This window comes from Ceratotherium simum, chromosome 10 (assembly GCF_057802395.1).
Source record: "Ceratotherium simum simum isolate JZ-2026a chromosome 10, ASM5780239v1, whole genome shotgun sequence".
Taxonomy (NCBI): domain Eukaryota; kingdom Metazoa; phylum Chordata; class Mammalia; order Perissodactyla; family Rhinocerotidae; genus Ceratotherium; species Ceratotherium simum.
This window is the reverse complement of record NC_141909.1, coordinates 35,022,686-35,046,299: the sequence shown is the minus strand read 5'-3', so window position 1 is coordinate 35,046,299 and position 23,614 is coordinate 35,022,686. Positions and strand designations below refer to the sequence as shown.

The 23,614-nt window shown below is 38.7% G+C and overlaps 1 protein-coding gene across 1 annotated transcript; it reads left to right on the top strand.

The window, feature by feature from the left end:
* Positions 1-235: 235 nt before the first annotated feature.
* KLF5 (KLF transcription factor 5) lies at positions 236-18,250 on the top strand. Its single transcript, XM_087435992.1, has 4 exons — positions 236-799; positions 3,103-3,976; positions 5,012-5,071; positions 16,462-18,250. Exons 1-4 carry the CDS (start codon positions 554-556, stop codon positions 16,638-16,640), a joined length of 1,359 nt encoding a protein of 452 aa, XP_087292118.1. The 5' UTR covers positions 236-553; the 3' UTR covers positions 16,641-18,250.
* Positions 18,251-23,614: the final 5,364 nt, after the last annotated feature.

The window sequence follows — 23,614 nt, the reverse complement described above, 5'->3', positions numbered from 1 at the left end:
ACAAACTGCGCGGCCGCCCTGAGCGCGAAGCTCGTGGCCCAAGAGGGGTGCGGTCGGCCCGGCGGAGGCGGGGCCCTGGGAGAACTCCTCCCTTCTCATAGGCTAGCCCCTCCGGCCCGGCCGGCCTCGGGGCCTCGCGATTGGCCGCAGGGCTGCCAGTTTGGTTGGCGGGCCCCGCCCACTCGGAGTTGGGTAAAATACAGGCGGGCGTCAAGTGTCAGTAGTCGCGGGGCAGGTACGCGCGCTTGCAGCTCGCTCGCGGAGACCGGCGGTGGCGGGAGCGGGCTCCGGCGAGTGAGAGAGCGCGGTGGGGCGGGGCGGGAGAAAGTGGCCGCCCGGAGGACGTTGGCGTTTACGCGTGGCGGAGCGGAAGAGTTTTGCTTTTTGTGCGCGCCTTCGAAACCCGCGCCTGTTGTTGCCTGAGGGGTCCGCCCGGAGCCTCCCCTCCTCCGCCCGCGGCCCCGCGCCGAGCTCGCCGGCCCGAGCCAGCGTGGGCGAGGTGGGAAGCGCGCTCGACCCGCGCCCCGCGCCCGGAGCCGACCCCCGAGTGCCCATGGCTACGCGGGTCCTGACCATGAGCGCCCGCCTGGGACCCGTGCCCCAGCCGCCGGCCCCGCAGGACGAGCCGGTGTTCGCGCAGCTCAAGCCCGTGCTGGGCGCTGCGAACCCGGCCCGCGACGCGGCGCTCTTCCCCGGCGACGAGCTGAAGCACCCGCACCACCACCCGCAGGCGCAGCCCGCGCCCCCGCAGCCGCCGCCCGCCGCGGGCCCGCGGCTGCCCCCCGAGGAGCTGGTCCAGGTAAGCAGAGCGGCTCGCCTCCCTCCGCCTCCCTCCCGGGGCTCGGGCGTGTCCCGCCGCTGCGACGCGCGGGCGACAGGGGCCGCTCCAGGCTGGGGCGTGCGTCGGGGCGCACCGGGAGCCCGAGTGCGGTGGGCAGCCCCGCCCTGCCCTCCGAGGCTGGGCACCGGTGTTTCCTGGGGAGAAAGTCGGGGGCCCCGAGGGAGGGTGTCCAAGATGAATCTGCCCTGGCCGGTCCGTCCGGGAATGGTTGAAGAAGGAACTAGGTGCTCACGCGCACCTTGGTTGTTTTTCTTATACTTGGAGGATGAAGCCTCGTACCTCACGCCCAACTTTACTTAAATTCCGCCTTTCCCCGTAATCCCCCGCTCCTCCCAGTGCCATGGCCTTGGAGGTCACCCTATCCCGCGTCGTCTCGGGTTAAGTGGAAATGCAAATCGGGGTGCTGGGGTGAGGCCCCTCCGGGCGCTAGTTTCATACCCCTTGGTTCAACCTGTTTTAGACGCGATCGGGGGCTGCCTTTGGGAGACGCGAGTTAGAAAAGCTAAGGTTGTATTGGAGGGCTTATCTTCCCTTAAAAAGAAAGACAAAAAAAGACCAGGGCTGTTGTTTTCTTCATGTGCGCGTAAATTTCCTCCCGGAGCCGCGTTGAAAGCTGGCAGTTGGCTTTTACACTTGCCCGGCAGCCGAATTCGAGCAACCGCCTGTTTCTTTCGCCCACGCAGGGAGTCATATAGCCCAGAAAAAACTTCCCGGGACTTTTAGCCTGTACCAAGGAAAAAAAAAGTTGGAAACATACCCACATGCAAACAGCTGGAAGAGCTAAAATCAGAAACCACTAACCAGCACGGGAGCGAAGTGCATGAAGGGGTTTAGTTCTGTTTATTTCAAGACGCTTCATTTAATAGCCCCTTGGTATATTGTGTGTTGGCTACCCAGCTCCTACTCCGGGGGTCTGCGAGTGTCGCCGTGCTGTGAAAGGGCCAGGGGCATTTGTCAGAGATGTGACTCACATGACTAGAGCGATAATTTTTATTTTTAAATCGTGGCTATCCGGGAAACCCCGTCTGCATCCACACCGAATGATACGAGGTCCGATATGAAACACTTTTGAAATTAAGTAGTAGCAAAAAATGACTGCATTATTCACCGATTAAGATGCTACCGTTAATAGTTCTATGAGCCTTCTAGTTGGTGGTTTTTTTTTCTTTTGAAATTTCCTTTTCAGTGTTAAAAATCTATGTTAGACTAGGAGAGAAGATAGCTGTAAAAAGACTCAGGAGACTAGTTACAAGCTGGATTATGTCCTTAAAAAATCACTGTTTGGAAACGATTTGGTTATTTCAGTTTGTCAGTTTTCTGCTTAGGAGACACCAAGAGGGTAAGGGATGACTGAGCTTTTTACAGAGTAGGGGGGAATGTAGCATTGGCCCACTGAGGAGGACGTGATAAATGTTTTGCTGATGACTGTGCTAGCCGGCCTCTCCCCAGCCACAGGCCCCTTAGCACCAGTCTACCAAGGGAGTGATTTTCCCCTAGGTAATTAAAGATCTGTTTTAGATAGGGATATGAATAGGAACATTTCATTATCATATTAACCAATTACAGAATCTGCTGATGAAAATCAACATTTAGATCAAATGTCCGAGTGTGAAGTTGTTTTGTTCTTTCAGTGGATACTATATTTTGCTCAAAACATTGTATTTAAGTTTCCATTGAACCATAAACGAGAAAAGAGGCCAAAATAGCCATGGAATGTTTTATATTAGATATTTCAGCAATATCTATCCAGGCAAAAAAAAAACTGCCATATTATTAAGATTTGCATAGTTTTTTTAAAAAAAAGTTAAACTCGCCTATATGGCATGAACAGAAGCAAGGTAGTTTGGCGATATTACAATACTGTACTTGAGTTCGAAACTTAACTGAGTAGTTGGGCAGGGAATCTTGCTTGTACGTGAGTAATAATAAAATATACTTTATTATTGCATCAGAAAGGAATATGTTTTCTGTTTGCTTCCTTTCTTTCTTGATTTGCCTCTTTCACTTTTTGTTTGGGGTTGATTGTGGGAGCAATTTTACCAAGTACAGGTTATACAGTTTCATAAGGTTTTGGTGAACTACTAGTTATTACACAATTGGCAAATAAACCTGATATGTTTATAAGCAACACTTAGAAGGAGTTGGCCCTAGTACTTTTCACACGGATTGTTGGGGGAATTTTTGGTAAGGACCCTTTTGTATGTCCTTCCTGAAATGATGAATCGGATGGATTATGCATGTTTGTATCTCTTCTTTTTTAGACAAGATGTGAAATGGAGAAGTATCTGACACCTCAGCTTCCTCCAGTTTCTATAATTCCAGAGCATAAAAAGTATAGACGAGACAGTGCCTCAGTCGTAGACCAGTTCTTCACTGACAGTGAAGGGCTACCTTACAGTATCAACATGAACGTCTTCCTCCCTGACATCACTCACCTGAGAACTGGCCTCTACAAATCCCAGAGACCGTGCGTAACACAAATCAAGACAGAACCTGTTACCATTTTCAGCCACCAGAGTGAAACGACTGCCCCTCCTCCGGCCCCGACCCAGGCCCTCCCCGAGTTCACCAGTATATTCAGCTCACACCAGACCGCAGCTCCAGAGGTGAACAATATTTTCATCAAACAAGAACTTCCTACACCAGATCTTCATCTCTCTGTCCCTCCCCAGCAGGGCCACCTGTACCAGCTACTGAATACACCGGATCTAGATATGCCCAGTTCTACAAACCAGACAGCAGTAATGGACACTCTTAATGTTTCTATGTCAGCTGCCATGGCAGGCCTTAACACACACACCTCTGCTGTTCCGCAGACTGCGATGAAACAATTCCAAGGCATGCCCCCTTGCACATACACAATGCCAAGTCAGTTTCTTCCACAACAAGCCACTTACTTTCCCCCGTCACCACCAAGCTCAGAGCCTGGAAGTCCAGATAGACAAGCAGAGATGCTCCAGAATTTAACCCCACCTCCATCCTATGCTGCTACAATTGCTTCTAAACTGGCAATTCACAATCCAAATTTACCTGCCACCCTGCCAGTTAATTCGCAAAACATCCAACCTGTCAGATACAATAGAAGGAGTAACCCCGATTTGGAGAAACGCCGCATCCACTACTGTGATTACCCTGGTAGGTGATCTCCCCTGTTTGAGGCATCAGTACTTGCATTTAGTGTTGGGGTGTGTGTGCCTTCTTCAGCCTCAGCTTTTAAATTGACACAGGAAAATAGGGCTTGATAATAAAAAAAATCATGTACTTGTTCTTTTCATTTTTCAGTTTCTGTGCCTTACCCTGGTATGTGACCATTTAGTTGTCTAATGCTTATTTGATGTATTAAAAAAATGGCTAGAGTATTCTGGAAAAAAGTTACTCTGGACTCTTTAATATTAAATAAAAACCTGAATTTCGAGTTTAATGCCAGAGTTACTTTAACATAACAATCTAAATTGGAGTTTTTAATTCTAGATTAAGTACCCTGAAAAGAGATTAATAAGTAAGGTAGGGGAAAATAAGGTATGGTAATGAAGTGGGGATTGAGGAGGCTGCTATCCTGATGGTAGGCACAAAACTGTCCACAGTAGATTTAAGGATAGTTCTGATAGCATATGAACATATGCTCGTTCTTGAATGATGTACGTGGCACAGAATATAAATTGATGACGGTGATGAATGTATCTACAAGTTGCTGGCATTAGCTAGTTTATGATTAATACAGGGTATAATTTATTGACTGTAGTACATGATATGGCATGACATACTAAATGAAAAAGCAAGAAATGTAGGCACACAGAAAATTGCAGTCATCTTGGGTAATGATTTAACATTGTCAGCTCTAGAGCCGTTAAAAACGTTTAAATCACTGAAGTACGTGTTGCTAGTGTAAGGCACCTACTGGAATATAAACACAAATTTCCCATTTGTAACTAGGTTTGATTATCTATCTGTGCTCTTTCTGCTGAAGTGATACGTAAAGCAAATCACTTTATACTTTAATAAGGTAATAGAGGAGCACTCTTTAAAACTTCTTTAAAACCGAAGCTACAGATACCTCATCTAGCATGAGAGATTTCTTTAAAGCCAGATTTTAAACACCAAATCATCAAATGTAAAGATTTCAAAAGGATCTCCCAAATGACAAGCTCTTCTTCCTCTCCTTTATTTTAGGCTGCACAAAAGTTTATACAAAGTCTTCTCATTTAAAAGCTCACCTGAGGACTCATACTGGTATGTAATTTTCTTGTTAATTCTGTGAGTTGTGTAAATAGTGTAAGTGGTATTCATCCTTTTAAAAGCCAACACGTGTTTGATCTCTTCTTTCTTCTGTCAACTTTTATTTTTTAATGGCCTACCTTTTCAGCACTGGCTTGGCTCAAAATTCAGTTCAGTGAAAAAGTCTGGTTCCAGGAAGGCTGATGTTCCCTCACTAAGTCCTTGCCCTGTCACCTCACATAGAATTAATTACCCAAAAATGTAAACAACCATGTTTACTAATGGATTTTAAGACTTTAATGGCACTGCTATTTCTATCTTGAAGGAAAAAAATGTAACTCATTTTCTCCCTCCATAGCAAATCAGTTGGCTTCTATAAAGCTATATTAAACACTAAAAACCTTTCCAGTTAGCATCTAAGGCATAACTGCTTAATACATTATCTGTAGTTTCATCTTTAGCCTAAGATATCTGTGTTTAGCATGTTTTCTGTGCTTGATGAAAGGTAAGCCCGAAATTGCAGAGTATTAAAATCAGGCAAAGATGAGGTCGTGGTTTAAAAGTTATTCTACACCCCACCCCAGCTCATATTTGCTGCGGCTGAGAGACTATCTTTATTCTAGCTTATATTTCATCCTTGTTTAAAATATGCTGTTAAGTTTAGCTCCTTTAATTTTATAAGTATTTATTTTTTCAGTTCACTTTTCAATGCTTTTTAATTTGAAAACTTTATATCAGAACCCATTTTAGGGCAAAACTAGGTGGCATGCTTTAAAAGCCTCCAAATACCCAAAATATTTTCAAATATATAGATGGTTACTATTCGTGATTTTCTTAAAAGGACAGCCCTAAAGAAACGAACTTATACGAAGTGATTGTGTTTTTTTTCCCCTCTCAGTAAATGAAGCCTTAACCTAAAGTTCAAAGAATAAGTTTGCTAATAAAAGCAATGACCTAGCAAAATGTTTTATTCCATCATTGCTATGGAAACCAAAGTATTCAACAGTTCCTTTGAATGGGTTGTTGGATTAGTGTAAGGACTTGAATCTCCCCAGGCTAGATGTTACTATGGAAATTGAGTTTTGATAAATGAAGTAGTTATCTCTAACTGCTGCATTAAAAAGTAAAAGCCGTTGAACAAAGGTCACTGCTGAGATAGAGCATAAGAGGAATATGGCTGCGGACACTGTGTATGCGTGTTAGAAGTATTGCTTGATATCCCAGTGATAAACACTGCTTATTAAAATCTAAATAGTGTTGGCGACCGTGTGGTAGATTCCAGGGCTTTCTGAGAAATTGCTTTTAAAGAAAAGACATCTTGTGTTTTTATCAATGAAATGAATGGGTTGTTTTGGTCTGAAGTTTTTAGATGTAGACAAATTGAGTATATAAAAGGAGAGCTTCTACATAAGCTGCCCGAAGTAGAAATTATATTTATGTTAAACACCCATTAAACATACAATAAACTCAGTCTGAAGTTTTTAAAATACAAGTGACAAGGCCAAGAAGACATTCCATATAGAAATAGTAAAATATCCTCTTATGGAAAATACGTTATATTAAGGAAGGACACATTGAAAATGGGTTTCTTACCTGAATTTTGATTGAGGGGAAGTAGAAATAACTTTGAAACATTTGAACTATTGTTTTTTCTTCTTTGAAAGTCCTTGAAACTGGAGATAGGATGGAGGGAACACTGTTTTCATGAGGTTAAAGTCTCCTCATAAAAGAGAGTGCAGTTGCATATAACGATGTAATCGACTGCTTATTGCCGGGATGTAGTCAGAGCATATCTAAACAGCCTCGCAACCCTGTCAGGGTTTAGTGCTCTGAATGCTTATACCTGGGATTCTGGAACTTGACCTGCTGGCAAAGAAATTTAATAGCAGGTTGTCTTAACAATGCTTGTCCTAATGAAAACGAACTAAAAAGATGACCTGGGCCTGGTTTGGATCCCATGCATCAACGTTTCCACCTGATCATAAACGTGTGGCCTTCGACGACGTCTAATGAGTGAGCCCATGTAATCCAGTTTAATAAAGTTTTGTTTGATAGTCTTTCAGATGCCTTGGGGAGGGTTTGTAGCCGACTTGTTCATCTGGCTAAACCCGTTCTTGGGTAATCATAGAGCATTGAGGTTGTTTTCTCCTCATTTCTAGTTTCTAGACAATGCCTTTTAAAATTACCTGTGCTCTCATTGCATCCTCCCCACCCTGCTTGTTGTTTTTAAATGAATTTAGCTGAAGCCAGCAAAGGCTCCTTTTTTTATCTTCCTTTTAAGGCCAAGGTACTTCTAAATAACTTCTCTCATTTAATAGCTTTTTTTTTGTTTTCTTTATGTCTCCCTCCCCACCCACCCCGCCTTGGACAATTTATTAAGACTTTAAAAATAATCTATATGGGAATTTTGATCTTTTATTTAATCTGAAATATTACTTTTTAAATCATAATGTGAAGCACCCTAGTGTTTCTTTGGAATATAATTGTAATTGCTTTAAAATGTCAAGTTACCTTATGTTTTAAAAATGATTTAAGCAATTAAAACAACCTACATCTGAGTTCTATTTAATTGCTTATTCTGGATTTTTAGATTGTAAATGCTTCTTGACTTGCAAATTGAACGTAAGGAAATAGTCTTCCCAAGACAAGACCTTTTTAAAAAAAATTTGGTATGAAAGAGTAGAAGATAACACTTTCTTGAACGAGAAGTCTCATAACATTCAAGTTTTTCTAAGTTCATACGCTTTGATTTCTTTATTCAGAAAGAATATACAAATAATATAAAGTTCTATCTTTCTATTGTTAGAATATCTGAAACATGTTGCTTCTATTCTAGGAAATAATTATATTTCACTTTTTAAAAACATGTTTTTATGTACATATGATAGCACGCTTATAGGCCTATAGAGGTACTCCTTATATGGGTGTATGGGTGTTTGTGTGTGTTACTTGCAATGTGTGTATATACATGTCTTGCCTCTGGAAGTAATTATGGCTGCTTCTAGGCAACAGTGTCAAGAAGTGGTATGTTTCCAAATAAAAATAATTTGTACTTTTGACAGCATTTAAATGCAAACATTCTACTGAAATTTGTGTATGTCTCATGATGTAGGCAAGGGGCTATACCCACTGCCATAATTTAGAAGTTGTTCCCAAGCACCTTTTAAAAAAAAAGATTCACATACTGTTTTGCCCTTACAAATCAACGTGACTGGTAAACAGATTCATGAATCAAATAGAAAAATGTACTGCCTCCAGTACATCCAGTTGCTTGTGCTCATGCATGTTACTATCTTTTCTTTAGTTTCATAATGAAGATTTAAAATAACTTCTAAGCACAGGATTAGGGCCAAAAGAAGTAAAATGCAATAGGAAAAAATATTAAGACTTTATATTTCTTTATCTACAAAGAAAAAATTGCAAGAAATTGAAAAATTTTCTTATCACTGCTGGTTTCTTGGTCTGCCTGTGAATACTGTAAGTTGAAATATTGCTTTTATGTTGAGTGTGGAAATTTCTTTGAAAATCATGTTTACATGTAAGTAAAAAGTACTTACTTTCCAAAGAAAAAGTTCTGAAAAAGTAAATAGTGAACTCAATACTGATGTTTGAAATCTTAGTTTTTAGTTACATGTGTGGATATGCACTTAACCCTAGAGAATAGGCTAAAGCAGTTGGGAAATTAGGGTATGGGAACATTTTTAGATGGTTTATCGGTCTCGGCTATCTGGAACAGGGCAGAAAATGAGCAGTTGTGCAGAGAAAGTTTTTGAGCAGCACACACGCTTGGCTCAGGTATCCCTTAGACCCAGACTCTGTGCACGGGCTGTTACATGTGTGCACTAAATGATCCCAGGACAGCTTGCCAAGGGTTGACGAGAAAAGGACAATTGGAATCACCACCACAAAAGAAAATGGAAACCTACAAATAGTGTAGGAACACGAAATGGACTCTCGGAGTGAAGCACTGTGCTGTCAGTGCTGCATTTTACAGTGAGCTGTGTTCGGGATTCCTTGTTTAAGAAAGAATTCTATAGCAAGTCTTGGAAAGATTTTTAGCCCAAGCCTAATTATAAAGGGAGTGAATTCCCAAATTCTGCCTTGCTTGCTTATGCAGAACACTATTTCCTGATGACATTTTAGTAAGATGTTACTATGTATCCTTTAAAATACATAATCTCTGCTGGAGATTTGTTGCTAAATACTGATTTTAGTTTCAGTTTGGGTACTAAAAAATCCTTAGGTATGAATTCCTGTCTAGTTCTTTGCTCTACACTTATTATCCATTGAATATTTTGGGTATAGGTTTTTTATTTAAAAATATTGACAATATTGGCAGTAAAGACATTTTTATTCATGGTACTTCCGCATTAAAAGAAACATTCAAAATGTTCTGAACATGACTTACTCCTTTTTTTGTGGAACTTTGGAAGGGAGTGAAAGGCTTTAAAAATATATAGGAAGGATTTTACTTCCTTAGAAAATTATTTAGAGCTAAAATCAGCATAAGAATATATATATATATATCTCATACAGTTTGGATCTAGAGATCAATATTGTTTAAATGTGTAACCTGTGTTATTGGTAGAGGTGAAGAAGTTTTGCAGGATGAAATTATTTAATACCCAATGATTTTTTGAGTCTGTATTTGAAAACTACAGGAAAAAGTATCACATTTAGCCTGTAGTGTTAGATGTTAGTAGTTAAACATTCTTAAATTACTTTCATTTGCAGCTTTGAAATTTATTTTCTATGTTGACAATTTCAAGCTTATGTAAAAAAAAGTCATGGCTTAAGAGACTTGCTGGTTCAGATCCCTAGAAAGGTATTTATGAGCATGAAAGCTTAGAAACAATTTTTTTTTTTTAATGACTTGCTGGGAAGATTAAACTTTGCTTCTAGGACTTGTTCTTTCATCTGAAAAACATTTACATAGGAAATTGATTAAACATTGTTTTGAGATGATAAAGCTTATCAAAAGTTAAGTATAATTTGATTAAGCAAACATTTTTGACTGATCTTGTGGAGAATCCAAAGAGAATCTCTTCCTTTTTGTTCTTAAAAACTAGTGGAAGAAAATAGTTCATAGGTAGATTAAGTAGAATTGCTGAAGTTGTGATAGAAACAATCAGCTGTGAAGGTAGAGAGACTGTAGAGTAGTATTTTTTTTAAGCAACAATTGAATCACCCAAGATTTTTGCTTGGGCAGATATTTTTAATTCCATAGAATGTAGTAGCTGTTTACTTGGTGACCTACATCTTTTCTGGTGAAAGGTTGGAAACAAAGTAATGTCCTACTTTAGTGAAAGTATCTCCGTAGCAGCATTTCTATTCTGTCAGCCTGTATTGTTTGTATTCAGGGAGCTCTAACAACTTGATTAAGGGTGAGTTTTTACAGTATTTTAGAAGTGTACCATGGGTAACTTTCATTAAAAAATATCTGGGCTGAAGAATAAATTTCTTTTTGACTACTTTATAAATGCAAACCTTTAAGGTTGGGAGGAATCTCCTGGTCAAGGTGACAACATTAAGTGCAAATTTAGGGAAAGGTTATCTAGTACTCATTCCATGCTGAGAAATGAAAATATAGAATTTTTATATTTTGGTTAAACAAAAAGTAAAATGTTTCATGACACTTAAAAAATTCAGTGAATTTTTGAATTCAAGAAAGTGAATCTGAGTGTTGTCTTTTTGTCAGGAGACTGAAGAATTGGTATTTCATTAACACTATTAATGATAGAGGATGTTTTCCATTGTTTTTGTCAAGAACTCTTAAGAGAAGTAGCAGGAGATTAGAAGCCTGGAGACTGACTCTGCCGGGATGTAGACTGCAAGTGTAACCCAGGACAGCACGTCCCCACCTATCCGATGCCTTTAAGTTTGGCACATCACTGCTGTCTGGCCCCAGAAGCCCCCTCGCTGCCTTGCTGCCTTTGACCAGCAGTAGGGGCTCCAGAATTCCCTGATTTTCATCAAATCTGGTCTAATTCTGTAAAAGAAAACATGTTTACGTAGAGTTTACTTATCCTTGTAGAACTTCAGGATGGGTAATAAACTGATTCTGAACATGTCCTCCTGAAGAGGCTAAAAGCATGATTCTCACTGGTACAGACATTTAGTTGGATTTTCTTCAGTGGTCCCAGGCAGAGCCCTGCTGCATGTGGGGCCATGGGAAAAAGGCAATCTGATAGACTCAGACTGGACACTTTCCTCTCTCTCATACCTTCCCTCCTTTTCATTAATGAAAATAAGTTGGTCAGACTTGGGCCAAACGTGTCCTTGCTCCAAAGGTGCATTAGGAGAAGTGTGGCATTACAGCTGGAATAGAAGACAGTCTCTGCCCTTGAGGAACTTTCAGAGCTAGCTAAGGAGGCAAAATACAGCTGTTTGAAGCCTTCGTACAGCAATACATGTGCAAATCAAGCAAATCAAGCGTTCGGAACGAATTTAAGTGTTGATGAGAATACAAAGAAGTGGAATGATCTCCTGGACTGTTCAGAGGTTTTCTGGAAGGAGTAAGGTGAATCAGATTTTAAAGAAAGGGACCAACAGGAATTGACCAACAGGTAGAAAGAGGGAAGTTTCTTTCTTAATGCATCCTTTTAATTAGTTTCCTTAAAGCTAGTACATTATTAACAGGGATTCTATATCTAGTAAATATCCTTAAAGCTAGTACATTATTAACAGGGATTCTATATCTAGTAAATATTAGATGCGTTTTGTAAATCCTCATAGTACTAATCTTTGAAATGAACTCCTACCCTTCGGTTCCAAGTGCAGGAGATATGCTACAATGAGCTTTAATAAAAAGATTTTTTAAGTGGAAAATTACTAGCATAAGTATATAAAAATATGAATTAATGAGCCAAAATCATCCTACTGTATCTGGTTTTTTTAAGATATCTAATATTTCCCCATGAATTTCTTTAATCTTAGGATTAATGTGTCCTATTTTTTACCTTTATTAGAATATATAGCGACTGTTTCAGATTCTAAATTCCAGTAAGTCTCTAATGATGGAAAAAAATCTAATTATTGAATTGCATGAAAATATTTTCCTCTTGAAATAAGAGCTCATTTTGAGCTTCAAGGACTCTTAAATTCTAAGAATTAAGATTAAATACTAACTATTGAAATAAATTATTCCACTTGAACAGTTTGCATTATTTTGAGTCTCAGAATAGGATGTGGATTTTAAGTTCTCTGAGGCCAGAAACCAAGTCTTATTTGCTGTTTTGCAAGTCAGTTAGTGCAGGTTACCCTCTCATTTACTAAACATTGACTTTGATGCTGATGGTTTTCAGCCTCTTTCAGATATAATGATAGGATTATCTTCTAGCCATCAGGAAGGAAACCAGATGTGCAAATATGCTGTAGTAAACTTTTAAAAAGTTACCTAAAATAACTATTCTAAGATAAATATTTTCATCTAGGACATTTTTCTTTTGTTAGAAGAATCTATGTAGAACATTCTAGAGAAAGGCCTTGGTATGAGCCTATTGAATATGTTCAGCAGAGCAGAGAAACCTCCCATTCTATTGTGCTAGGCTCAAAAGTCTTTTTTTATCTCTTCATCAGAGGAGAAAAAATAGATAAGTGATTGTTTTTTAGTTCATCGCTAAAAGATGTTGCGAATACTTTGCAGCAAACATGTTCTGCTAACCCACCGAAATTCACTTAGCCTGAAGTAAAGAGGAACCATTATTAGGTGATACTTGGGGGATTGTGAATACCAGGACAGAACAGTTTTAAGGACCCCACATGTCCTGAAAGGTGGGGCTCCACTGAGGACTGGCTCAGCCGGGGCCGCCCTTTGCTTCAGACAGTCGGTTTAACCTGCTCTGAGTCCATTAAGCTGTTCCTTAACTGACCTTCACAAGTGGCTTTAGAATCTTTAAATAAATTTGAACAATATCTATGTGTTCCTTAAATCATTCATATAGAGTGTATTAGTGTTTGCTAATGGAGGATGTTAGTAGGGCATTGAAGGAAAGTAGCAGGCTAGGATTCTTAATGTGAAACTCGTTTGCTTCTAACTCATGGAGTTATCATGAGGATTAAGTGAAATAATGCGAAGTACCCAACTCCGGAGTGTGTGCTCAACGGATATTTGTGCCTGCTCCCTCCTTTTACTGGTAATGTGTTTGCTTAACATTTTTATAAACTATATTAATTGACTTGACTATGGATAGTATGTATGTTTAACCTGAATATTTTTTTAAAAGGTTGGGGATTCCTAGCAAAATATTCCTAGTAATTTTAGAATAGAATGAGAAAATGTATATTTTATTTGAGATAAAGTTGAAGCTTGTTTTCCATGCTATGCAAACTTGTCACTTTTTTTCTTGCCTTTGGAAAGTTTCACATTAACAGCATGAGAACTTAAAAATACAGTTGATGTTGAAAGCATTTAACTAAATATTTTAAATTGGTGGTATTGGACGGAGATTCTGTAAAAATCCAATTAAACTTTTGAAAGCTCTATCCTGTTGAAACAACTTAAAGGAAGTCAGTTTGGTTTCCCAGAAGTACCATGCATAGTGTTTCTGGCTGAGGAAGAAAGGCCCGAATCTGCTGTTTGGCCAGAAATGGGGTAGCAGCTTCCTCTACGGTGTTTTCCTTGAGCGGTGTTGACACTTGAACAAATGCCGTGGAAAGTGCAGCAAGTGGGGAGTAGCTGTCCTTGCTTCTACAGTCAAGACTTGGCCCTGTAACTAGTGTCCCAGACACTGGTAGCGTTCTTGGCTGAATAATCTATAGATGTGCATAAATTGAGAGAAAAACCCCAAATGTTTTAGAAACTTTAATGGCTACCGTTTTTCAACCAATCAGTAAAGTAAACTTTAAAAAATACTGGTGCAGTTTATTGCTTCATAGCCAATAAAAATAGTGAACAAAAAGAGTCTAGTGTCCCTTGTTCCTTAAATAAACTCTGAAAATTCAGTTCTCTCGCTATTTAATTATTAAATTCAAAAGACTAGAATGATTTCTTTCAAAATTGGGGCACTTGAGGAATTTTTTTTACCTTGCCTCAGACATCAGAAATAACTTTCTCTTTCCATTAAATGACAGTAAAGTATTTAGCCAACATGTTTGTTTTGGTGATTTATTTTTCACAAGGAACAAAAACAAACACTGTGCAAAAAGTAATTTTTTTCTGTTTGATTTACGTCAAGAGTGATTGCTACATTTACTACTACTATTAGAATATTTCTATGTATTAAACAGATTCTATGTGAATATAAGTGAAAAGTGGTTTATTATGTTACTTAAAAGGTTTGAGTGTATTAGCTTAAATTCTTAGAATTTACTATGAGAAAAAAATACTTCAGAAATTGAGATGTGTATTTTTAAAACGGAGTGATAGGAACCAAAAAAAGAATTAAAGAAATAAAAATGTTTGTGTCTTGGTTCCGAGCCAGAGGAGAGGAGAGAGGAAAGGTGGTTCGGGGATGTGTGCCATCGGAGTTGACAGAGAAATCGCGTGAGAAATAATTAGTACAAATTTCAAAGGGCTATTCTGGCCCTTTCTTCTTTGTCCTTATGAGATTTTGTTTGAATCAGACGGGGTATCAGGACAGCAAAAATATATTAACCGCAAACTATAGAAATCTCAGTTGATGTGGACAGTGTCTTTTAAAATTTGGACTCAGTTGAGTAATCTTACAACTTCCTGAATATGATACTGCTAAATCAGGCAGAAAGGCTGTTGAATGTCATTGTGGTACGAAGTAATGACTGTTCAAAGCAACTCTGAGGTTCTTCCCTTTCAGAAGACAATGTTTTTTTAAGGAATTTAGGAGTTTGACTATTCAGAGTTTTAAAAGGTATCCATATAAAATTCAGCTGTACACCAACAGTACTTGAATATGCAAATTTATCTCACAAACTCTCATCTTGAACTAACATTCATAGAAAATTATAACAAAATACAGCATAAATATAGGAACTACCTGTTAGTGCTCAGTGAAAGATTCTTAGGTTTTGGGATTTATTTAGGGGAATACATGATCTCAATTAAATAGGATTAGTTAGTTCTAAAACTGGGAGTTTAGATTGCATTCTAAAAAGTGGTGTTGAAAGATTAGCAACTAACAAACTTTAGACAACATTAAGAATAATGGTGGGGGGCCGGCCCCGTGGCTTGGTGGTTAAGTGAGCGCGCTCCGCTGCTGGCGACCCGGGTTCGGATCCCGGGCTCGCGCCGACGCGCTGCTTCTCTGGCCATGCTGAGGCCGCGTCCCACACACAGCAACTAGAAGGATGTGCAGCTATGACACACAACTATCTACTGGGGCTTTGGGGGAAAAAATAAATAAATAAAATCTTTAAAAAAAAAAAAAAAAAGAATAATGGTGGGGTGGGGTGGGGGGCTCGATGCCAGTTTCACTATTTAAATGAAGAGAGCTGTGAAAGAATAGGTAGAGAGAATGATTAGAGACTTTTAAAATATATATCACACATGTAAGCTCCATGAGGCCAGGCATTTTTTTGTTTTATTGACGTGTATCAATCGTAAGCATTCAGGGCAGTGCCTGGCATAGAGTAGACACTTGGCAAATCACTTATGGAATGAATTTTGATAATCTTTTTCGTGTAATGCATTACAAAGAAAAATTAAATGCATATATCAGCAAATGTTAGAATTATTATGGGTGTTTCAGGGCTCTTCACCAACATGAAGTCATCGTTACTGGACTTCTTGATCTGGTTGAGGAATCTAACTATCAAATGCATAAAGCTTTAACACCATTCAGCTTTAATATTTTTCTAGCTTTGTTTTGCTTTAATCTGAAAAATGGGGAGGTATGAATGTATGTGCTAGAGTGAATATCAAAGAGTGAGTGCCCTAATTGTCCATTCTAGAGGCTGTGTGTCCAAGTGAACTGGTTTATGTGCTGGAAGTTTGGCTAATTCAGAAACATTTAGGGCCAGTTTGAAGTAAAGGACTGCAGTTGTGGTACATTAAATTCATTATGTTGGTGATTTGAGTAGCTCCCGAATTTTTTCCTCCCATCTTATAGCCCTTAGTCCTATACTAATTTAATTTGGGTTTGTGGGGTATAGAGATTCTATTCACACAGTAATGATAAAACCATCCAAGCTCATGTAGTCATTTCATGGATTTATATGCACAGGAGCAGTACATAAAAATAAGAGGACTGATTCATCGTGCATGTTTAAATTGCCATTTTCTCGTTCTTTAAAGTTACACAGAATACTTGTTTTCTTTATATCATTAGGTTAATACTAGCCTATGAAACAGTGACTTCCTTCACTAGATTACCTGGAGGGAGTTTAGTTCATAATGGAATTCATGAACCTTCCTTCTCCTGGACCACGATTTTAAAAAAATGTTTGTCTTGCATGCAGGCCACCTCACCTCTCTTGGTTCATTGTCACAGGTGAAAAGCCGTACAAGTGCACCTGGGAAGGCTGCGACTGGAGGTTTGCGCGCTCGGACGAGCTGACCCGCCACTACCGAAAGCACACGGGCGCCAAGCCCTTCCAGTGCGGGGTGTGCAACCGCAGCTTCTCCCGCTCCGACCACCTGGCCCTGCACATGAAGAGGCACCAGAACTGAGCCGCCGCCGCCGCTGCGGGCCTGCCTCGCCTATGCAACTCACACTGACCTTCTGCAGTTCGTTTGGCAAAATTTTAAACTACAAACTTAACTATATATATAAAGAAAAAAAACAAACTGGAAATGTATATTTTGTATATTTGAGAACAGGGAATACATGTATTAATACCAAAGTGTTTGGTCCTTTTAAGAATCTGGAATGCTTGCTGTAATGTATATGGCTTTACTCAAGCAGATTTCATCTCTGGACAGGCAGCCACATCTCAGCGTGGGTAGGGGGTGGGGGTGCGGGGGTGTTTGCAGTGTTTCTACCTAAGCACCATCATTTAAGGTGACAGTGTTTAGTAAACAAGTCAGTTGGCAGGCACTGGAAGAAGACTGGATTGTATGTCAAGATTTTACTTGACATTGAGTAATTTTTTCAATATTAGATAATTCCTTAGAGGTGCACAGTGTACCTGGCAATTCACAAATAGCCATTGAACAAATGTGTTGTTTTGTTTTTTTATATGAGTTGCCTATATTTGCTATTCAAAATTTTGTAAATATGCAGATCAGCTTTATAGGTTTATTACAAGTTTTCTAAGATTCTTTTGGGGAAAAATCATAAATAATTCTTTTGGAAATAACCATGAATACATTTACAGTTAGAATTTGTGGTAAGATACCTCTTAGAACCTTACCAAATTCATTTCTTTAGGGGGAAGAAATAATCATTCAAATGAACGTTAAAAGCAGATTTCATGCACTGATTAAAATAGGATTGTTTATTTTAAATATGGAAGACATTTTATATGAATTATGAACTCCAGAGCTTAAAGATAGTTACAATATATAAAAGTTAAACCTCTTACAATAAGCTAAACACAGTATCATTTTTAAGAAGGACTTATGTAGTTTTCACATGGCAATGTTGAATTTATGATGCAGTTTTCATATACCTAGCAACAGAGATGTTTGCTCGTGCGGGACTGTTGGTTAAATGCCAATTTATGTGGATTTTGCATGTAATATACAGTTAGACACAGTAATTTTACCTAAATTACGGTGCAGTTTAGTTAATCTATTGTTAATACTGACTCAGTGTCTGCTTTTAATTACAAATGACATGTTGAAAACTTAAGGAAGCAAGTGCTACATATATGCAATATAAAATAGTAATGTGATGCTGATGCTGTTAACCAAAGGGCAGAATAAGCAAAACGCCAAAAGGGGTCTTAATTGAAATGAAAATTTAATTTTGTTTTTAAAATATTGTTTATCTTTATTTATTTTGTGGTAATATAGTAAGTTTTTTTAGAAAATTTTCATAACTTGATAAATTATAGTTTTGTTTGTTAGAAACGTTGCTCTTAAAACATGTAAATAGATGACGAACGGTGTAAATATTTTGTAAGAGGCTTCAAAATGTTTATACGTGGAAACATACCTACATAAAAAGCATAAATCGGTTGCTGTTTTGCTTCTTTTTCCCTCTTATTTTTGTATTGTGGTCATTTCCTATGCAAATAATGGAGCAAACAGCTGTATAGTTGTAGAATTTTTTGAGAGAATGAGATGTTTATATATTAACGACAATTTTTTTTGGAAAATAAAAAGTGCCTAAAAGATTCGTGTGATGCCTTGCTTCTTCACCTACAATAGCAAAAACAATTAACAAATTGTATTCCCAAAACTATTTAAAAGGGTCTGTTTTATCAGGGCAGTTAATAAAAAACCAGTTCCCACATTGAACCAATACCTACCTTTGTTTAAGACAAAAAAGAGGGATTTATTTAAAAAATATGATTAGAAGGGAGGCATTATTTCATGAATGCTGATTTGTTTTTTCTGATTGCTACAGACACATACTGCGTTAACCTTTTCAAGATCATTAGATGAAAACGCTGTAGAGGTAATTTGCATATGCTAGTTTTATTATCAGAGGTAAAACAAGAATTGGATTTTTAACTTTTTTTTTTCCTTTTAAAAAAGGAAACACTATAAGTTGATTTTATCCACTAGCAACAAGCTCATCTAGGGCCTTGATCTTGGTTTCTGATACTATCCTCCAATGAACAGAACTGGGGATCCTTAGAGAAATGGCTGATTCTAGGACTGGGGCAGGAAATACACAAAATAAGCCTGGAGCATCTTACAAGTGTCAGAAAGTAAGGAAGTGATTTAAAAAATCCTACAATGCTGGGAGTATGTCAGAGCAACAATATAAGGTAGGGTTGGATTATAACCCAAAGTATAAAATATTCACAAGTCCCTACTGACGTAAATGAGTAGGAGAAAAGAAAAATCTGCAGAAGAATTCCAAGTTTTGTAGATACTCCACCCTCAGAGGTAGAACATAACTCTCCACTCCATAAGTGTAGGTTGCTCATAGTGACTTTATTACAAAGAGTACAGTGTGGCCGGGAGGGGAGGGAGAGTAACCACAGCGCAGAAACTTGCCCAGCTCCCTCAGCCAGGCGATCAAGGTCCACATCACCAGTGATAAATAATGTGGATAGTATGTACCCTTGATTTGATGAGATGAAAATGGAACTTTGCCTCTGTGGTCTTCCTTCTAAAATCACGTAACCCTGTCTAATCATGAGAAACACGTCAGACAAATCCCAAATGAGGGACAGTCTGCAAAATACCTAACCAGTACTCAAAACTGTCAAGGTCTTGAAAAACAAGAAAAATCTGAGAAGCTGTCAGCCAAGAAAAGCCTAAGGAGACATGACAACTAAATGTGATGTAAACTAAATGAGATTCTGGAACATAAAAAGGGACATGAGGGAAAAACTGAAGAAGTCTGGATGAAGTGTGGAATTTAGTTAATGTATCAATATTAGTTCATTAATTATGGCAACTATCATACTAATGTAAGCCCTTCTTTTTTAATGTGAGCTCTTAATAGGGGAAATTGGGGGCAGGGTATTCGAGAACTCGATTATCTTTGCAGTAATTCTATAAATCTAAAACTTCTAGAATAAAAAGTTTATTTTTAGAAAAGTGAAGGAAAGAATATCACGACTGTGTATTTTCAGTAAATGGGAAAATCCCTGATGTCAGAGCTAAAGTGAAAATTGCAGTTACATAATTTGGCATCATAAGTTTATTCAGCCTCTCTCATTATTTGACTCCTCATTCTTCCCTGTCATTCAAGTAATATCTAGGTCAAGAACACCACACAATTCATTCTGTAGCCAGAATTTCTCAGTGTTTCATGGGGGAGAAATTAATTTCTCTGGCTTAAATTTATTTCTAGACATTGAAATAGAAAGTGAGGCTACAGGCTTTTTGAGGCAAAGACAACTCCACGTGTCTAGTAACAAATCAGAGATCTGTCAGTATTCAGTTGTAACTGATAATCATAGGAATTAAGACATTTTCCTGTGAAGAGAAAGCTCCACTTTTGCTGTGGTTCCCAGCACTTAATTGTATTCACGTTCCTAACACTTAAATGCCATTTTACCCCAGATTACAGAGCCCAACTGTTTCCAGTTCTCTTGCCCTCTCTTAACCATCTTTTTCTCTCTTTTGTAGGCTGCCCTTTCTCTTCTCTTGCCAGCTACCCATTCAAATCCTTGTCTGCCAAAGCTCACTTCAGACCCTCAGTTTTAAGCCACACTCATTGGAACTTCTTTTGTATTTGGAGACATTATGGCACTTTAGCATTTGAATTATTTTCTGGCTTCTATCATACATGTTTTTCTTCCTCAGATTGTCAACTTCTTGGAAGAAACACCACTTCTTAGATTGCCTTTGTCTTCCTGCACTTATTGACTGATAAAGCAGATGTCAAAAAATAACTTTATGATGCTGTGTGAATTGGCTTAAGCCCTGCAGCAATTGAATCAATCTAATGTTCCCCAAATTTCCTCATGTTGCACTCTTTTTTTTTTTAATTTTTATTTATTTATTTTTTTCCCCCAAAGCCCGAGTAGATAGTTGTATGTCATAGCTGCACATCCTTCTAGTTGCTGTATGTGGGACACGGCCTCAGCATGGCCGGAGAAGCGGTGTGCCGGTGTGCGCCCGGGATCTGAACCCGGGGCCGCCAGCAGCGGAGCACGCGCACTTAACCACTAAGCCATGGGGCCGGCCCCTCATGTTGCACTCTTTTTTTTTTTTTAAAGATTTTATTTATTTATTTAGTTTTCCCCCCAAAGCCCCAGCAGATTGTTGTATGTCATAGCTGCACATCCTTCTAGTTGCTGTATGTGGGACACGGCCTCAGCATGGCCGGAGAAGCGATGTGTTGGTGTGCGCCTGGGATCCGAACCCGGGCTGCCAGCAGCGGAGCACATGCACTTAACTGCTAAGCCACAGGGCCGGCCCTCATGTTGCACTCTTGATACAGCATTGGTGTTGGATTTTTGATAGGGTGTGTGACTGCAAAACTGATTATAATGTGAGCAAACAGGCAATACCTTGTGAATTTTTAAATATTATTAGCGGGGAAAGGGGGGAGGGTGAAAGGGGTGATTAGGCACATGTATGGTGATGGATTGTAATTAGTTTTTGGATAGTGAACATGATGTAATCTACACAGAAATCGAAATATAATGATGTACACCCCAAATTTATGTAATGTTATACACCAATGTTACTGCAATAATAAAAAAAAACCCATTATTAGTGAGTTTTCAAGGGAAAATTATTTTAGACAACTATGCCTAACAGACTTTTCAAAGCTGCAAATAATTTAATTGCTCATCATTAGCATGTCCATTGAATGAATATCTGGATTCAAACATATTCTGACCAGTCTCTTGGTAAACAAGCTATCTTAACTAGACAACAATTGAGTAGTACACCAAGTTCCAATTGGCCAAAATCCAATTATGTGATTTGAGTTCAAGTAAGTAATGCTCTGAGTTTTAACTATCTTCAGTTAGCTTTTATTCTTCCCACCCCAACCCCCAAGTTATCTTGTTTTTGGCTTTGCTTCATTTTGTCATTTCTTTCTTACATTGTGGCTTGTGTTAAGTGCATCACTTCATGGCATCCAATTAGAGAATCCTTAGATAAGCATGACCTGGCCTGCCTACATAAAAATGCTCTTCAAAATCTAGCTAGATTCCTTTTCCTATCTGCAACTAAGCCCACCAGAGCTCTCTGGATTAACTCGTGGGCTGTACAATAACAAAGAAGGGCTTTATTCTCCATTACTAAATCTGGTCTCTACTTTGAAGTTAACCAAATTCCATCTTTGGTTAGATTCTTCACTGCAGTGCTAAACTAATCAATACGAGGCTCCTTTTTTTTTTTTTTTTCCATCATAGAGTTATAGGTGACAAAACTTGGAAATTATTTAATGCTTATTTTTACAGTGATTATTAAGAAAAAGAAGCATAATAAGTCATATGAGAGCTATGTGTGATTGCAAGAGTTTGTTACACAAAAACTCAGAATTTTCCTTCTTTTTTTTTGTAAACCAGCAATCTTTATTTTATCAACTTTCCCAGTGCACATCACCCCGTGAAAGCATTTAGGGTTATAGAAATAGTAATATTCTTGAATATAAAGGTAAAGCTTAATGCCATTTGGCAACTGAAGACATCTGTATGACGATATATGTGAAAGAAATTGAATAGGAGACTAAGAAGCTCATATACACTTATAGATAAAAGTGGTAGATTGCGTGCATCTAATCTTGCAGCCTCCTAAAACTCCACTGAAATGAAGGGCCTTTTCCTCCAAGGCATCAACCTATGAGAGCAGGAAAATAGAAACACCAACAAACTTGTGGGAGCTGGAAGAACTAAATTTAAGAGGTAACAAGCTGAGCAGAACTGAAAAAGCTAAATCCTAAAGTAGTAGTGGAGAAAACCAGGAACTCACCTCATTCTAACCCCCACAGAAAGGCCAAAAGATCTCAGGAATTTGTAGCATCAAGTACCTATAGAAGTAGAGCTAAAATATGATTGTTAACAGTTTGTCTAAGAAGCTGTTAATTCCCTAGTCAACCCCACACCCACCCCAGCATACACACACTGTGAACAGGGAATAACCAGCTAGTCCCCATCCCAGCAGGAGAATGCTTATTCTCTGGAGAGGGTAAAGACAGAAGGTCTCTAAATTAGTAGACAACAGGCTCAGTTGAGGGCAGGAGTGCCAAACAGAAAATAGGAGGATTGAATTAATGTGCATATTGGTTGCTGGAACCTATTCCTCTTCTCTTCCCCATTTGATTCTCAGAATGCTGGAGCCAGGACTTTATCCTCCAGGCAGGAGGCTGGAAAAGTCTTCAGAATGGACCAGCCCAAGAGGAAAGATCTAAATATACCGAAAATCCCAAGTTCTCAAATAATGTGGCCTAACCAGATCACTCACAGAGAAACCCACAGATAATTAGCCTCAAACACATGCTCAAAGCTTCCAATCTTTGGTCCCTCACTATTAAATATTAACAGATAACCAAGAATTACCAGATATCTAAGGAAACCACCTCATATGAAAGATAGAGATGAAACAGAGAAGAGCAACTTGGAGAAAAAAATACTATGTAGGTGGGTAAAATATTTTTTAAAATCCTCAGAGATATAAGAAAGATATTACTACTGTGAAACAAACAGGATGCTCTAAATAACGTGCATAGATTAAAAAATTAAAATTGAAAATATGAGAACTGAAAGAATCAAAAATAAACAGAGAATGCAAAAGAAGATATGTAAATTAGAGTTTCAGTCTAAGAGGTCCATCATCTAAATAGAAGTTCCAGAAAGAGAGAATAGGAAAAATGGGGGTAGGGAGAGAATTATAAAAATAATTCAAGAAAATTCCTTAAAACCAAAAAACATAAATTTCAAGAGTGAAAGTCTTTTGGGATGCCCTAACACATCAGTGCAAATAGATCCCCATCAGTATGAAATTTCAAACCCTAGGGCCAAAAAGAAGCTTCTAAAACTCTCAGAGAGAAAAAAAAATTATATATAAAAGAAGCTGAATTGCTTCAGACTTTTCATCAGCAACACTGGAATCTAGAAAAC

Excerpts from the sequence above, each read along its gene's own strand:
- KLF5 (XM_087435992.1), top strand. The coding sequence starts at position 554 with ATGGCTACGCGGGTCCTGACCATGAGCGCCCGCCTGGGACCCGTGCCC. Across the intron at positions 800-3,102 it reads CCCCCGAGGAGCTGGTCCAG|ACAAGATGTGAAATGGAGAA; the intron begins GTAAGCAGAGCG and ends CTTCTTTTTTAG. Across the intron at positions 5,072-16,461 it reads TCACCTGAGGACTCATACTG|GTGAAAAGCCGTACAAGTGC; the intron begins GTATGTAATTTT and ends TCATTGTCACAG.